The 17,957-nt window shown below is 47.6% G+C and overlaps 1 protein-coding gene across 1 annotated transcript in view; it reads left to right on the top strand.

Annotated features, from left to right (window-relative positions):
* The window catches only part of SMYD4 (SET and MYND domain containing 4), a 45,912-nt gene that overhangs the window by 22,759 nt on the left and 5,196 nt on the right, over positions 1-17,957 (top strand). The window contains exons 5-7 of the mRNA XM_025362518.1: positions 898-2,059; positions 14,867-15,049; positions 15,530-15,693. Coding sequence (XP_025218303.1) covers positions 898-2,059; positions 14,867-15,049; positions 15,530-15,693 — 1,509 coding nt within the window. The remainder of the gene's footprint in view (positions 1-897; positions 2,060-14,866; positions 15,050-15,529; positions 15,694-17,957) is intronic.

Here is a 17,957-nt window from a genome sequence, read left to right as displayed (position 1 = left end):
AAAACAGGAAGTGACCAAAATCAAATTAATGTTTTAGGAGGATATCTCTGAGGCATCTGGAATTTGTATTAGAGAAGTCTAAGGACAAGCTCTAAAATGCCATTCTGATACATCTGTTTCAGAATTCTACAAAAATTCAAATTATACCCTAGAGTTGAGAACTATTAGAATAGTAAGAAGTCCACACTTACCTGCCCTTCAGACTAAAAGAGAAAAGCAGGAATCTAACTCTAGACTCTAAGCAAGAGTCCTGGACTACTGAGGCCAATGATTAGGAAGAAGAACTTCCAGTACATTTAACCCTTTATAACTTTTCTTGTTTTTTTTGTTTTTTGTTTTTTGTTTTTGAGACGGAGTCTCGCTCAGTCACCCAAGCTGGAGTGCAGTGGCCGGATCTCAGCTCACTGCAAGCTCTGCCTCCCAGGTTCACGCCATTCTCCTGCCTCAGCCTCCCGAGTAGCTGGGACTACAGGGGCCCGCTACCTCGCCCGGCTAGTTTTTTGTATTTTTTAGTAGAGACGGGGTTTCACCATGTTAGCCAGGATGGTCTTGATCTCCTGACCTCGTGATCCGCCCATCTCAGCCTCCCAAAGTGCTGGGACTACAGGCTTGAGCCACCATGCCCGGCCCATACTATAATTCTTCTATCCAGAAGACTTTTTTTCCTTAAAAAATAGAAATATTTAATCCAAGAACATTAAGCATACCAGTATCCTCAACAAGTATTGCTAATCACTGAAAGGATCACTCAAAACTATATGATTTAAATAAGCATGTGGTTGTAATTGTTCCATTTTTAATAATCCTTAACTTTCCTATAGATTTTTGGAAATACTTTCAGTAAACATTGAAGACTAGGGACCAAGGGTCATTGTGGGATTTTCTTTCTGTTTTCAGACGTGCCTTAAAGACATTAGCAGAGCACAGACGCATGGCTATCCAGAAAGACTGCAGCCCAAGATCATGTTACGTAAAGGAGAATGTCTGGTGGCCCTGGGGAGACTACAGGAGGCGAGCCAGACCGTCGGTGATCTTGAAAGGAACTTCACGGCCACACCAACCCTAGCAGGTGTCCCCCGTCAGACTCTGCAGAGAAACCTCCATCATCTGAAAACGAAGCTACAGGAAAAGGAGAGTCCCACAGAAACCTTCCCAGCAACTCTGGCCAAAACCCTCGAGGATGTGGCGCTCAGGGGAGAGAATGAACGACTTTCCAATGCCTCATCATCCGTCGGCTTGTGCATAGATCCTTTAAAAGGTCGCTATCTCGTTGCCACGAAAGATATTCTCCCAGGAGAGCTCCTGGTGAAGGAGGATGCTTTTGTGAGTGTTCTCAACCCCGGAGAACTGCCACCACCGCATCACGGCCTAGACAGCCAGTGGGACACCAGAGTCACCAATGGGGACCTCTATTGTCACCGATGTTTGAAGCACACTTTGGCCACAGTTCCGTGTGACGGATGCAGTTATGCCAAGTATTGCAGCCAGGAGTGTTTGCAGCAGGCCTGGGAGCTCTACCACAGGACAGAATGTCCTCTGGGGGGGCTGCTTCTCACACTGGGTGTCTTTTGCCACATTGCCCTGAGGTTGACTCTTGTGGTGGGAGTTGAGGATGTTCGCAAAATCATGAAGAAGCTTTGTGTTAAGATTAGTAACAAGGACATCTGCTTACCAGAAAGCGACAATCAGGTCAAGACACTTAATTATGGCCGAGGAGAGAGTGAGAAAAATGGCAATATGGTTGAGACCCCGATTCCTGGATGCGATGCTAATGGGAAGTATGACAGTGATTATGATGCTGTCTTCAACCTTTTGCCCCATACTGAAAACCACAGCCCGGAGCACAAATTCCTCTGTGCCCTCTGTGTTTCTGTACTGTGCAGGCAGCTGGAAGCAGCCGGTTTACAGGCCGTCCCAACAGGCGTGAACTCCTCTCAGCCCACAGCAGCAGTGACACCTGAGTCGTGTCCCGACGTGACTATTTGGGGAGTGGCAATGCTGAGACACATGTTACAGCTGCAGTGTAATGCTCAGGCGATAACCACCGTACAACACACAGGTAAGAGGGAGACTGACACTCAGGCGATGACCACCATACAACACACAGGTAACAGGGAGACTGACGCTCAGGCGATGACCACCGTACAACACACAGGTAAGAGGGAGATTGACGACGCTCAGGCGATGACCACCGTGCAACACACAGGTAAGTGGGCAGATCACAAGGTCCAGAGATCAAGACCATCCTGGCCAACATGGTGAAACCCCATCTCTACTAAAAATAAAATTTAAAAAAATTAGCTGGGCATGGTGGTGCACACCTGTAGTCCCAGCTACTCGGGAGGCTGAGACAGGAGAATCACCTGAACCCGGGAGGCGGAGGTTGCAGTGAGCCGAGATCGCGCCGCTGCACTCCAGCCTGGCGACAGAGCGAGACTCCGTCTCAAAAAAAAAAAAAAAAATTATTTGATCCCGTTCTGCCCCAGTGTCTCATATGTAAAATGGGTAGTTTTATACCAGCTAACTTTACAGAGTTGTGTAAAGCTATGTTTGTAAAATTCTTTTTAAATTCTTTAAAAAGTTCATATTGCTGACAAAAAAAAATTTTTTTTTTTGAGACAGAGTCTTGCTCTCTCCCAGGCTGTAGTGCAGGGGTGCAATCTTGGCTCACTGCAACCTCCACCTCCCAGGTTCAAGTGATTCGTATGCCTCAGCCTCCCAAGTAACTGAGATTACAGGCATACGCCACCACACCTAGCTAATTTTTTTGTGTTGTTAGTAGAGATGGGGTTTTGCTATGTTGGCCAGGTGGGACTTGAACTCCTGGCTTCAGGTGATCCAACTGCTTTGGCCTCCCAAAGTGCTGAGATTACAGGCATGAGCCACCTCACCCGGGCTTTTTTTTTTTTTTTTTTTTTTTTTTTAACTTTTTTTTTAATTCCTTTTTTTTTTTTTTTAATTATACTTTAAGTTCTAGGGTACATGTGCACAACGTGCAGGTTTGTTACATATGTATACTTGTGCCATGTTGCTGTGCTGCCCCCATCAACTCGTCAGCACCCATCAACTCGTAATTTACATCAGGTATAACTCCCAATGCAATCCCTCCCCCCTTCCCACTCCACGTGATAGGCCCCGGTGTGTGATGTTCCCCTTCCCGAGTCCAAGTGATCTCATTGTTCAGTTCCCACCTATGAGTGAGAACATGCGGTGTTTGGTTTTCTGTTCTTGTGATAGTTTGCTAAGAATGATGGTTTCCAGCTGCATCCATGTCCCTACAAAGGACACAAACTCATCCTTTTTTATGGCTGCATAGTATTCCATGGTGTATATGTGCTTACCCGGCCTTTTAAAATGTTTTTAATAGAGATGAGGACTTGCTGTGTGGCCCAGGCTGGTCTTGAACTCCTGGGCTCAAGCAGTCCTCCTGCCTCAGCCTCCCCAAGTGCTGGGATTACAGGTGTGAGCCACCGCACTCAACCTGAAATTTTTTGGTTATGAAGGAAAACTGTCTTAAACAGTAATAGCAAGTTTGTTATAAGGTACATACACAAAAGGCCTGACACAGTGGCTCACGCCTGTAATCCCAGCACTTTGGGAGGCCGAGGTGGGCCAGGTCACTTACTTGAGCTCAAGAGTTCGAGACTAGCCTGGGCAACATGACAGAATACAAAAATTAGCCGGGTACAGTGGTGCGCACCTGTAATCCCAGCTACTTGGGAGGCTGAGGCAGGAGAATTGCTTAAACCTGGGAGGCTGAGGCAGGAGAATCACTTCAGCCCAGGGGCAGAGGTTGCAGTGAGCCATGATCGCACCACTGCACTCCAGCCTGGGTGAAACCCTGTCTTAAGAAAAAAAAAAAAAATACATGCACAAGATTCCAGAGAAAGCTATATAGTTTCTCCTTAGGGAGGGCAGAAATAATAGTCAAACCAGACTGCAGAAAGAAGAGTCCCAGTAGTTGAGTAAGATATCAAACTCTTTTTTTTCTGAGATGGAGTGTTGCCCTATCACCCAGGCTGGAGTGCAGTGGCGCGATCTCAACTCACTGCAACCTCGTCTGCCGGATTCAAGCGATTCTCCTGCCCCAGCCTCCCGAGTAGCTGGGATTACAGTCATGCACCACCACGCCCAGCTAATTTTTGTATTTTTAGTAGAGATGGGGTTTTACCATGTTGGCCAGGCTGGTCTCGAACTCCTGACCTCAGGTGATCCACCTGCCTCGACCTCCCAAAGTGCTGGGATTACAAGCGTGAGCCAGCACGCCCGGCCAGGTATCAGACCCTTAACTCACTCAGCTACTCTCTGTCTTCTTTTCCAATTGACAAAGATTTCCCATTTCTTCTAAATGGCCAAGAGACGAACCCAGCCCAGTGCAGCCTTCCACCCGACACTGTACCAGCAGCTGCCAGCCTACATATTGCCCGTCCTTTGATCAGGTGGCCAGACCTCAAGGGGCCACCTCTAAACACAGACCAGCCGGCTCAGCCCTGCTTTCCTGAACTGGAGCCTACACATAACACTACTTAAGATAGATGGGGGCCGGGTGCGGTGGCTGGCACCTGTAATCCCAGCACTTTGGGAGGCTGAGGTGGGCGGATCACGAGGTCGGGAGATCGAGACCATCCTGGCTAACACTGTGAAACCCCGTCTCTACTGAAAATATGAAAAATTAGGCCGGGCGCAGTGGCTCAAGCCTGTAATCCCAGCACTTTGGGAGGCCGAGACAGGCGAATCACGAGGTCAGGAGATCGAAACCATCCTGGCTAACACGATGAAACCCCATCTCTACTAAAAACATACAAAAAACTAGCCGGGCGTGGTGGCGGTGCCTGTAGTCCCAGCTACTTGGGAGGCTGAGGCAGGAGAATGGCGTGAACCTGGGAGGCAGAGCTTGCAGTGAGCCGAGATCGCGCCACCGCACTCCAGCCTGGGCAAAAGAGGGAGACTCCGTCTCAAAAAAAAAAAAATAGACGGGAAGCTTGGATGTGCCGAGAATCATGATCTAGCTTGACATCTCCAGTGTGACTGTACTGACAACAGATACAGCTATTATTAGAAAAACGGCATTTGCAGTCTTTCTATTTTATGATCTTCATTTTAGCAGAAAATGTTTTTTGACTCAATCCATTCATTATACTTTTCTTAATTTTTTTGATTAGCTCTCTTGAGAGAGAGGAAACCAGGTGTTAGCTAAACCGAGTTTTTATAGACAGATGAATATTAAATGTGGCTTCACTGAACTACACATGCTTAGCTCATTTGATCTTCTCACATCAGGTCATCTAGAATTTGTCAGCCTATTTTGATGTGCGTGTTTATGTTTAATTCAGCAGGCAGGTTATATGGAATATAGGTATCTCAGCAGACATGTTTTGGCCAAGATTCCCTTCCCCATCCTGAAGCACATGGAACATGTAAAAATAGGACTGGCCTGGTCCCGTGAAACTACTAAATCACATTTCAAGTTGGCCTGTGTTCTCCTCTGCCCTCCTTTGCTTCTTTGAGCCGTTGCTACCATCTAAAATACAGCTGTTGAGTGTTTTTCCAGAATTATGTTATCCTTTGGGTACACTCACTTGCATTTTCTAATATACTTATTTTGTTCTGTTTTTCTGAACATAAAAATATATGGGGCTTCCCGATTAAATGGCAGAAAGTTACCAACTCTTGATTCTATGTCTTGCCTTTAAAATACTTAATAGGGCCGGGTGCGGTGGCTCATACCTATTATCCCAGCACTTTGGGAGGCTGAGGCGGGCAGATCACGAGGTCAAGAGATAGAGACCATCCTGGCCAACGTGGTGAAACGCCATCTCTACTAAAAATACAAAAATTAGCTGGGCATGGTGGTGCACACCTGTAGTCCCAGCTACTCGGGAGGCTGAGGCAGGAAAATTGCTTGAACCTGGGAGGTGGAGGTTGCTGTGAGCCGAGGTTGCGCCACTGCACTCCAGCCTGGTGACAGAGCGAGACTCCATCTCAAAAAAAAAAAAAGAATACCTGAAGCCAGCCGCAGTGGCTCGCGCCTTTAATCCCAGCACTTTGGGCAGCTGAGGTGGGCAGATCGCTTGAGCTGAGGAATTTGAGACCATCCTGGGCAACATGGTGAAACCCCGTCTCTACTAGAAATACAAAAATTAGCCAGGCGCGGTGGCATGCACCTGTAGTCCCAGCTACTTGGGAGGCTGAGACAGGAGAATTGCTTGAACCCGGAAAGCAGAGGTTGCAGTGAGCCGAGATCACGCCACTGCAATCCTGCCTGGGTGTCAGAGAAAGACTCCGTCTCAAAAAAAAAAAAAAAAAAAGCCAGGCAGGCACTGTGGCTCACACCTGTAATCCCAATAGTTTAGGAATTGAGGAAGGAGGATCACTTGAAGCTACAAGTTTGAGATTAGTCTGGGAAACAGAGTGAGACCCCCATCTCTACAAAATGTAAAATAAAAAGGCTAGTCATGGTGGCATGCACCCGTAGTCCCAGCAACTCAGGAGGTTGGCCTGGGAGGATGGCTTGAGCCTGCGTTCAAGGCTGCAGTGAGCTATGACGGTGCCACTGGACCCCAGCCTGGGCGTCAGAGCAAGATCCCCTCTTGGGATTAAATTTTTTTAAAAAAGCCAGGCACAGTGGCTCAAGCCTGTAATCCCAGCACTTTGGGAGGCCGAGACAGGTGGATCATGAGGTCAGGAGATCAAGAACATCCTGGCTAACACAGTGAAACCCCGTCTCTACCGAAAGTACAAAAAATTAGCCGGGCGTGGTGGTGGCGCCTGTAGTCCCAGCTACTCAGGAGGCTAAGGCAGGAGAATGGCGTGATCCCGGGAGGCGGAGCTTGCAGTGAGCTGAGATCCGGCCACTGCCTGGGCGACAGAGCGAGACTCCGTCTCAAAAAAAAAAAAAAAAAAAAAGAGCCAGGCACGGGGGCCCACTCCTGTAATCCCACCATTTTGGAAGGCCGAGGTGGGAGAATTGCCTGAGTCCAGGAGTTCGAGACCAGCCTGGGCAACATGATGAGACCCTGTTTGTTAAAAAATAATAATAATTTTTTAAAAAGAAAAAAACAATTGCCTAAACTGTCCCAGAAGGAGGAAAGCACTTTAAAAAACCAGTAATTGTAGAAGAGTCAAGTTATCAAAATGTTTCCATAAAAATAAGCCAGATCCATTTGTTTCCATGTGAATTCTTTAAAACTTTTAAGGAACATATTTAGCCGTAATTCAAAAAAAGAAAAGACACATCTCTCAAGAACAGACCAAAGCCAAGCACAGTGGCTCACGCCTGCAATCCCAGCACTTTGGGAGACTGAGGTGGGAGAATCGCTGGAGCCCAGGAGTTGGAGACCAGCCTGGGAAACACAGCAAGAGCCCATCTCTACAAAAAAGTTTACAAATCAGTTGGGCATGGTGGCACACGCCTGTGGTCGCAGCCACTCAGGCAGCCGAGGTGGGAAGATCCATAGAGCCAGGAAGTCAAGGCTGCAGTAAGCTATGATGGTGCCATTGCACTCTCTCTTGGTTGACAGAGTGAGACCCTGTCTCAACAGCCCAGGCATGGTGGCTCACACCTGTAATCCCAACACTTTGGGAGGCTGAGGCAGGCAGATCACCTGAGGTCAGGAGTTTGAGACCAGCCTGGCCAACATGGTGAAACCCCATCTCTACTTAAAATACAAAAATTAGCCGGGCGTGATGGCAGGTGCCTGTAATCCCACCTACTCGGGAGGCTGAGGCAGGAGAATTGCTTGAACCTGGAAGGTGGAGGTTGCAGTGAGCTGAGATCGCCCCACTGCTCGCCAGCCAGGGTGACAGAGGAAGTCTCTCTCTCTGTATAGATAGATAGATAGGAGGCTGAGGCGGGAGGAACACTTGAGCCCTGGAGTTCGAGACCGGCCTGGACAACATAGCAAGACCCTACCACTGGGAACAACAACAAAAGAACAGCTCGTAGGCCGGGTGCGGTGGCTCATGCCTGTAATCCCAGCACTTTGGGAGGCCGAGGCGCGCGGATCACGAGGTCAGGAGATGGAGACCATCCTGGCTAACACGGTGAAACCCCATCTCTACTAAAAATACACAAAATTAGCCGGGCGAGGTGGTAGGCACCTATAGTCCCAGCTGCTTAGGAGGCTGAGGCAGGAGACTGGTGTGAACCCGGGAGGCGGAGGTTGTAGTGAGCCAAGATTGCACCACTGCACTCTAGGCTGGGTGACAGAGCGAGACTCCATCTCCAAAAAAAAAAAAAAAATACAAAAATTAGCTGGGCATGGTGGCAGGTGCCTGTAGTCCCAGCTACTCAGGAGGCCAAGGCAGGAGAATCGCTTAAATCCGGGAGGCGGAGGTTGCAGTGAGCCGAGATCACACCACTGCACCCCAGCCTGGGCAACAAGAGTGAAACTTCGTCTCAAAAAAAAAAACCACACTGAGAGGCAGAAGACCTAATCTCCTGAACCTCTGTGTATCTCAGTGTCGTTGTGGACATGACGAGATTGGATAAGCCTCAGAGCCTCTGGGGAAGGCCGTTTACAAACATGACCACAGTTTCTCCCATCCCTGTAAGTTGCCTCTTTGCAGCTTGACACTGCTGCTTCTCTTGTTAAAAAGTGGAGGGTTTTTTTCCCCTTCCCTTGAATCTGGGATAGCTCTGTAACTTGCTTTGACCAATAGACAGAAGTGATGTTATGTAACTTTGGAGTCTAAGCCTTAATTGCCTCCACTGTCACCGTCTTGGAATGATACTGTAGCCCTGTGAACAAGCCTGGGCTGGCTGCCTTGAGGATAAAAGACCACCTGCCACAGGAATGCAGGCATGTGAGTAAGCCCCAGGCAAAACCAGCAGAAAAAAAATAATATTCAACTGAGCTGAGCCAAAACTGCTGGGGTACAGAATTGTGAACAAATGAAATTGTCATTGTTTTAACAACACCCCCCCCCCAAAAAAACCTCATAAACAAAAATTAAGATGTAAATGGACAAAATGAGGGAACATCTCTAGCAGCTATACAGCTCTTAAAATCAACGTTTAGAAATATGCATAGCGGCCAGGCACAGTGGCTCACACCTGTAATCCCAGCACTTTGGAAGGCTGAGGAGTTAAGAGACCACCCTGGGCAACATGGCTAAACTCCATGTCTACAAAAATACAAAAATTAGCTGAGCGTGGTGGTGCGTGCTTGTGGTCGCAGCTACTCGGGAGTCTGAGGTGGGAGGACAACTTGGGCCCAGGAGGTCAAGGCCACAGTGAGCTGAGGTCAGCCCATTGCACTACAGCCTGGGCAACGGAGTGAGACCCTGTCTAAAAAAAGCAAGGTAAAAATAAAAATGTGCATAATGATGAAAATGTAAAACCGGTCGTGTTTGCCCAATCATGTAACTTTCCCCCCAAAAAAGCTCTGAACTGTACCCGTAAGTGAATTTTATGGTAGACGGATTCTATCTCAGTACAGCTGTTAAAAGCACACATACACAAGCACTGTATTGATAATGATACATAAAATCGGTCATGATTGATATTATTTATCGATAATGATAAATAAAATAGTGATAAATAAAAACGGTCACTCTCTAACCTCTCTCTAGTAATTACAACCAGATACTTTTGTGGGCCTATCACAGCAGCAAGTTATTTTATTGGTTTTGTTTTTGTTTTTTGAGACAGGGTCTCTGTTGCCCAGGCTGGAGTGCAGTGGCACGATCTCAGCTCACTGAAGCCTTGACCTCCAGGGTTCAAGTGCTCCTCCCTCCTCAGGCACCCAAGTAGCTGGGCTCAGGTGCGCACCACCACACCGGGCTAACTTTTGTATTTTTTGTAGAGACAGGGTTTTGCCACATTGCCCAGGCTGGTCTCAAACTCCTGAGCTCAAGTGATCCTCCTGCCTCGGCCTCCCAAAGTGCTGGGATTACAGGGGTGAGCCACCGCACCAGACCTGTATTTTTAATTCTAAAATGCATTTTAGGTTAGGATTTAAAGACAACATGTTATATCTGCGTGATGGCATTGCAAGTGACTGTCATTTTCTCTGTAATGTTCAATTTTTTAAATTTTTCTCTGACTACCACGTATTCCTTTCGTAATTTCAATTAGTGGCTTTTTTTTTTTTTTGACAGGGTCTCACTCTGTCACTTAGGCTGAAGTGCAGTGGGGCTATCATAGCTCACTGTAACCTCGAACTCCTGGGCTCAAGCAGTCCTCCCACCTCAGCCTCCCAAAGTGCTGGGATTACAGGCGTGAGCCACTGCACCCGGCCTTCTGTGACCATTTTTAAGGCACTTGATACATCTTGCAAAATTGCCCTCCAGGAAAGTTCCACTGTTACGCGCCCACCAGCAAGGTTCACTTTCATTTTTAAATTTCATCTCATTTTGTTTTAGTCTGCTCCTATTTCTAATCTTGTTATATCCCTTTTTATTATTTCTTTGGGGTTCCAGTGCCTCCCAATTTAGTGTTCTCGTTGAATTTCATTAGCATCTGTTTCATTAGCAGTGCAGGCGAAGGATTAAAGTGTTAACTAGGATAGACTGACAAAAACCTATAAAAATGTATGTTATTATCTTTGCATAAATCCTATTTAATCAAAGTTCCCCAGAAACCTCGCACCAGGGCTTATCTCAAGGGACGGAACTGGCCGCTGATGATTTTTCTAGACCGTGGCATGTGGCTCTGTCTCAGTGGGAATGGTACATTCGTGATCTATCTGGATTCCTGTCATAACACGGTTTTACTGGGTTTCTGTGTCCTGTCACATCCCATCAATTCACTGCCCGTTGCTTTCACTCTTCAGCAACGAAGGATTTTTTTTTTTTTTACTTTATTTATTTATGTTTATTTTATTTTTTTATTATTTTTTTCTTGAGACGGAGTCTTGCTCTGTCTCCCAGGCTGGAGTTCACTGGTGTGATCTCCACTCACTGCAAGCTCTGCCTCCCAGGTTCATGTCATTCTCCTGCCTCAGCCTCCCAAGTAGCTGGGACTACAGGGGCCCACCACCACGCTCGGCTAATTTTTTCTATTTTTAGTAGAGATGGGGTTTCACCATGTTGGCCAGGATGGTCTAGATCTCCTGACCTCATGATCCACCTGTCTCGGCCTCCCAAAGTGCTGGGATTACAGGTGTGAGCCACCGCGCCTGGCCGAAGGAGTCTATCTTTAGTTTGGGTCCTTGATTAGACACACACCCACAATTTTCTCATTATGTAAAATATATACCAAAGGATGTATATTCTTAAAGTATTGTGAATGAATCTTTTTTTCTTTACTTAAATCCCAGTTTAAATGCACTAGGGATGGCCAGGCACGGTGGCTTACACCTGTAATCCCAACACTTTGGGAGGCCAAGGCGGGTGGATCATGAGGTCAGGAGTTCGAAACCAGCCTGGCCAACATGGTGAAACCCCATCTCTACTAAAAACACAAAAATTAGCCGGTTGTGGTGGGCACTTGTAATCCCAGCTACTCGGGAGGCTGAGGCAGGAGAATCACTTGAACCCAGGAGGCGGAGGTTGCAGTGAGCCTAGATCATGCCACTGCATTCCAGCCTGGGGAACAGAGTGAGACTATGTCTCATAAATAAATAAATAAATAAAAATAAACACACTAGAGATATTAGCAAGGTACCCTTTTGGTATAGAATCACTCCCTCTTTGTTTTAATACAAAATGTCACAGATTAAATTTGGTTGATGAAGTACATACATATTCTCACTTTCTGTTATCTCTACTGATAGATGATTAATGCAAAATATTGAGTAATTTTTAAAAATCAATACTTAATTTTTTAGAAATAATTAGAGATTTAACTCTGACATAAATACCCACAGTTCCTGGGCCTACTTCTGTCAGAGGGTAATCTATAAATAATTCACAGAGCTGACATTACTCACTGTAGTGTGATCATTCTTTTCTGGAAAATTTTAGCAGCGGTTCTAACATAGATTGCCAGTTATCAGTAGTTGGCAATGCAAGTCCACTTTTAATTATGCACGTGCTGATTATTCAGACTACAAGTTGTCCATGCCCTGGCCGGCTCCTTCCTGCCACCTGCCTTTTAGCATTTTCACTGCTCATTAGCACATACACCAGAAGGTGGGCATTGAACAAGGCGGAGAAGAAGAAACAAAATCAGTGAAGCACTTCGGAGAAGCTCTGATGAGAGATTTTAATACAGTCTGTAGAATTATTAACTAGAATTGAGTCATTTGGATTCCCTGTGAAATGTATTTACTTGTTCTATTCTTGTTCTCCTTAGCAACAGATAGTAGACTTGCCTCCAGAGAGACAACATCATTCCTGTTATTCCTACATTTAGGGTTTTCCTTTATAAAACTTTTTTTTTTTTTTTGGAGACAGAGCCTCACTCTGTCGCCCAGGCTGGAATGCTGCGGTGCGATCTTGGCTCACTGCAACCTTTGCCTCCCAGTTTCAAGTGATTCTCCAGCTTCAGCCTCCCGAGTAGCAGGGATTACTGGTGCACGCCACCATGCTCAGCTAAGTTTTTATATTCTTAGTAGAGACGAGGTTTCACCATGTTGGCCAGACTTGTCTCAAACTCCTGACCTCAAGTGATCCGCCTGCCTCGTCCTCCCAAAATGCTGGGATTACAGGCATGAGCCATGCACCCAGCCTATAAAACATTTTCATGTGATGGTTCATAATATTTTCTTTATCCATTACATTTATACCTAGACTATTTATTTCTTTGATGAATTTTTTTGTTTTGTGAGACAGAGTTTTGCTCTGTTACCCAGGCTGGAGTGCAGTGGTGTGATCTTGGCTCACTGCAGCCTCTGCCTCCTGGATTCAAGCAATTCTTGTACCTCAGCCACCAGAGTAGCGGGGACTACAGGCGTATGCCACCATGCCCAGCTAATTTTTGTATTTTTAGTACAGACAGGGTTTTGCCATTTTGGCCAGGCTACTCTCAAACTTCTGACCTGAGGTGATCCGCCCAACTCTGCCTCCCAAAGTGCTGGGATTACAGGCATGAGCCACGGTGCCCACCCTGGTGAGTGGTTTTTTTGAGATTCCTGGCATGTGTTCGGTGATATCACAATTATTTGATGCTTTTTCCAGTTTTCCAGAAAACTGAATGTTTCCTCTTAGATACTAGTATCTTTTATCTTCCAACCTGTTTTGTTGGAAACATAATTTGCCTCGTGCTTAAACTGAGGCTACTGAACATACTTGAAGCATTTCTGTGTGCCCGAGATTATCTTTACTGTACATAGTCCTAGGGCAGATGGCTTTGACAGAAACCGGCACAGGTAGAGCCTCTGGCTGAGTGAAACGGCACAAGTGGACTTTTAAATGCTAATTAGCCACTATGTTTTCTTTTCTCAAATGAACAAACTTTTTCTTTCTTTTTTTTTTTTTTTTGGATACAGGGTCTCACTCTGTTGCCCAGGCTGGAGTGCAGTGGCGCGATCTCAGCTCACTGTAACCGCCACCTCCCGGGTTCAAGCAATTCTCCTGCCTCAGTGTCCCGAGTAGCTGGGACTACAGGCGCCCACCACCACACCCAGCTAAGTTTTTGTATTTTTAGTAGACACGGGGTTTCACCATGTTAGCCAGGATGGTCTCCATCTCCTGACCTTGTGATCCGCCTGTCTCAGCCTCCCAAAGTGCTGAGATTACAGGTGTGAGCCACTGCACCTAGCCAAAATGAACAAAATTTTAAAGTAAACTACTATGGGCTTGAAAAGACCAAAAAAGGGCCGGGCGCGGTGGCTCAAGCCTGTAATCCCAGCACTTTGGGAGGCCGAGACGGGTGGATCACCAGGTCAGGAGTTTGAGACCAGCCTGGCTAACACAGTGAAACCCCGTCTCTACTAAAAAAAAAAATACAAAAAACTAGCCGGGCGAGGTGGCGGGCGCCTGTAGTCCCAGCTACTTGGGAGGCTGAGGCAGGAGAATGGCGTGAACCCAGGAGGCGGAGCTTGCAGTGAGCTGAGATCCGGCCACTGCACTCCAGCCTGGGCGACAGAGCGAGACTCCGTCTCAAAAAAAAAAAAAAAAAGACCAAAAAAGAAGAAGATAATAAATTTTACAAATATGGTAAAACTTTTTTTAAATATTTATTTTTTATTTATTTTTTTTATGTGTTTTTTTTTTTTTTTTTTTTCCAGACAGGGCCTGCTGTCACCCAGGCTGGAGTGCAACTGTGCAATAATGGCTCACTGCAGCCTCACACTCCAGGGCTCAATTGATCCTCCCGCCTCAGCCTCCTGAGTAGCTGGGACTACAGATATGCACCACTATGGCTGGCTAATTTTTTTAATTTTTTTTTTTTTTTAGAGACCAAATCTAGCTGTGTTGTCCAGGCTGGCCGTGAACTCCTGGGCTCAAGCAATCCTTCTGCCTGAGCCTCGGGGTTACAGGCAGGAGCCCCGGTGCCTGGCCTGCTTAAATATATAAAGTTCGGGTTAGTAACTAGGTCGCTTGTTCTATTAACCAGCCAAAGACCAGATAAACAAAAGCCTTTGGGCTCTAAAAGTCTTTGGGAAGTCACCTCGACAGGGGCTCTGGTTTCTGTGTTCTCCCTCAGGAACATCATGAAACTATCTAGAACGCTCCCTACTCTTCATTCTTTTTTTATTGCTTTTCTATAAGTTCTCATCTTTGGCTATTTCGTGGTGTAGAGACACAGTCGTTAGGTTCCAGGACTCCAGTGGACTTGGTGTGGTTCATCCACTTTGCTTCCTGGGGACCGGAGCTTGCCATGAGTCATGTTCCATCTGATTTACATTGGATCCGGCTGTGGCGTCATGACTCACACGGGCTGCAGGCCTAGCTGCCTGGCTCATCTTCTGAGGCATAGACGGCGGGGCCAGGGCTCATGTCCTGACACCTTTTTCCTTCTTTCCTCTTGCCCTGTCAGGATCTAAAGGGAGCATCGTTACTGACAGCAGGCAGGTGCGCCTTGCCACAGGCATCTTCCCTGTTATCAGCCTCCTGAACCACTCCTGCAGCCCCAACACCAGCGTGTCCTTCATTAGCACTGTCGCCACCATCCGGGCATCACAGCGGATTGGAAAGGGGCAAGAGATTCTCCACTGCTATGGTGAGCCATCCCTCCGCACTGCTGTCCCGCCCTTCTCCAACAGAAAAGGACGGGTGGATGCAAGTCAGCAAGCCCCCGGGCATGTGACTTCACCTGTCTACTGTCTGCTTCCTGGAAGAGGCAGAGAACACTTAGGCCTAAAACAAGGAAGGGAGGAAGGAAGGAAGGGAGGGAGGGAGGAAGGGAGGAAGGAAGGAAGGGCCTTCGTACGAGGGCTCTCTTGTGGCTAAACTATGTCTTGCTCTGTTTAATCACTATGTATTTCCTGTTCTGAAAATGGGCTAGGAACAACTTCTTGGCTTCTCTTTCTTCCTGTCTCAGCAACTTGGAAGCTTATTTTAGTATCCAGTTCCACAAATGTCTGAGTAAAGACTAGCTGTCACATGATAAGTAATTGTCCAGACCCTCCGCTAAGCTGAAGGTTTTTAAGTCGTGTTTGACTCTTGCTTTCAATATTGGCTGAGGGTGATCTCCCTCCAGGGCCTCACAAGAGCCGGATGGGGGTTGCCGAAAGGCAGCAGAAGCTGAGGTCTCAGTATTTCTTTGACTGCACCTGTCCAGCTTGTCAGACTGAGGCACACAGGATGGCTGCAGGCCCCAGGTGGAAAGCATTCTGTTGCAACAGTTGCAGAGCGCCCATGCAGGTAATTCTCTCCTCTCCCCTCTACTTTTCCCGAAGGTCAGTTTTCCAGCCCGAGGGTGATCAGTGTTTGGGAGGAAGCCACCTCCATTGTAGCCAGTCGTCCTCCATTGTAGCCAGTCAGCCGCATACACTGCTTCCCCTCCACAGAAACTACAGGGAAAGGTTCCGTTTAATGTTTCTCTTATAAAGGACAGAAAATCCCTTCTGAACTGGTGTGGGGGAGACTGGGAATCTATTTGCTCAAGTAAGTCATTGAAAAGTCCCAGGATAGGCCAGGCACAGTGACACTTGCCCATTATCCCAGCACTTTGGGAGGCTGAGGTGGGGAGATCACTTGGAGGCCAGGAGTTCGAGACCAGCCTGGGCAACATAGCAAGACCCTGTCTCTACCAAAAAAAATTTCAAGAAAAAAATTCCAGGATAAGTCTACTTAAGGTACAGCTTGATCCAGGGGCTTTCTGTCCAGCCCTCTCAGCTTCATTTTCTCCGTGGTGGCCCATCCTACACAGACTTGCCTGTTTTTTTTTTTTGTTTTTTTTTTTTTTTTTGAGACAGAGTCTGGCTCTACCGCCCAGGCTGGAGTGCAGTGGCCGGATCTCAGCTCACTGCAAGCTCCGCCCCCCGGGTTCCCGCCATTCTCCTGCCTCAGCCTCCCGAGTAGCTGGGACTACAGGCGCCCGCCACCTCGCCCGGCTAATTTTTTGTATTTTTTAGTAGAGACGGGGTTTCACTGTGTCAGCCAGGATGGTCTCCATCTCCTGACCTCGTGATCCGCCCGTCTCGGCCTCCCAAAGTGCTGGGATTACAGGCTTGAGCCACCGCGCCCGGCCAGACTTGCCTGTTATGGTGCAGGAGAGCTGCCAGGCTGCGGACCTCCTGCCAAGGAGGATAAGAGCACACACCGCTCTAACAGCAGCCAGGGCAAAGATGCTACTGAGTTTCATTGACCCGAGAACTGTGGCGACATAGTTTTCCTCCAGCCATATGGGCCAGAGAAAGGGGCTATACGTGAGCCACATGCCACACCCTCAGCTGTAGGGCACCAGCCGTGGGACTGAGGGTGAGAGGGATCCTCATGAGAAACTGGGTTGCTGTTGCCAAATGAGAAAATAGATAGTGGCTCAAGCCTGTAATCCCAGCACTTTGGGAGGCCAAGACGGGCGGATCACGAGGTCAGGAGATCAAGACCATCCTGGCTAACACGGTGAAACCCCGTCTCTACTAAAAAATACAAAAAAACTAGCCGGGCGAGGTGGCGGGCGCCTGTAGTCCCAGCTACTCGGGAGGCTGAGGCAGGAGAATAGCGTGAACCCGGGAGGCGGAGCTTGCAGTGAGCTGAGATCCGGCCACTGCACTCCAGCCTGGGCAACAGAGCCAGACTCCATCTCAAAAAAAAAAAAAGAAAGAAAATAGATATTGGCCTTTGAAACACAGCACATATCCACCTCAGAGGATTTCCCCTCTGCCAGAGGTGCCGTATTCTTCTTAGGAGAGTCGTGAGTGAAACGCAGAGCTGGTTGTGTAGAAAGCTAAACTTACAGACCCGAGGTCAAATGTAGGGCGATCATACCTAGCACCTTTTTCTATTGGTTTTCTTTTTTTTTTTTTTTTTTTTCTCCTGTGATGGGGTCTCACCCTATCACCCAGGCTGGAGTGCAGTGACACGATCTCCGCTTCCCACAGCCTCAACCTCCCAGATTCAAGCAATTCTCCTGCCTCAGCCTCCCCAGTAGCTGGGATTACAGGCATACGCCACCACGCCCAGCTAAGTTTTGTATTTTTAGTAGAGATGGGTTGGCCATGTTCTCCATGTTAACTAGGCTGGTCTCAATCTCCTGGCCTCAAGAGACCCACCCGCCTCGGCCTCCCAAAGCACTGGGATTACAGGCGTGAGCCACCGCGCCCGGCCTTTCTATTGGTTTTCTTTTTTTTTTTTTTTGGTGAGACGGAGTGTTGCTCTGTCGCCCAGGCTGGAGTGCAGTGGCCGGATCTCAGCTCACTGCAAGCTCCGCCTCCCGGATTCATGCCATTTTCTGACCTCAGCCTCCTGAGTAGCTGGGATTACAGGCACCTGCGACCACCATGCCCAGCTAATTTTTTGTATTTTTAGTAGAGACGGGGTTCACTGTGTTAGCCAGGATGGTCTCGATCTCCTGACCTCATGATCCACCCACCTCGGCCTCCCAAAGTGCTGGGATTACAGGCGTGAGCCACCGCGCCCGGCCTTTCTATTGGTTTTCTTAGGACTTTTTCATAACCACTAGA

This window comes from Theropithecus gelada, chromosome 16 (assembly GCF_003255815.1).
Source record: "Theropithecus gelada isolate Dixy chromosome 16, Tgel_1.0, whole genome shotgun sequence".
Lineage (NCBI taxonomy): Eukaryota > Metazoa > Chordata > Mammalia > Primates > Cercopithecidae > Theropithecus > Theropithecus gelada.
This window is presented reverse-complemented; position numbering and strand designations above follow the sequence as displayed.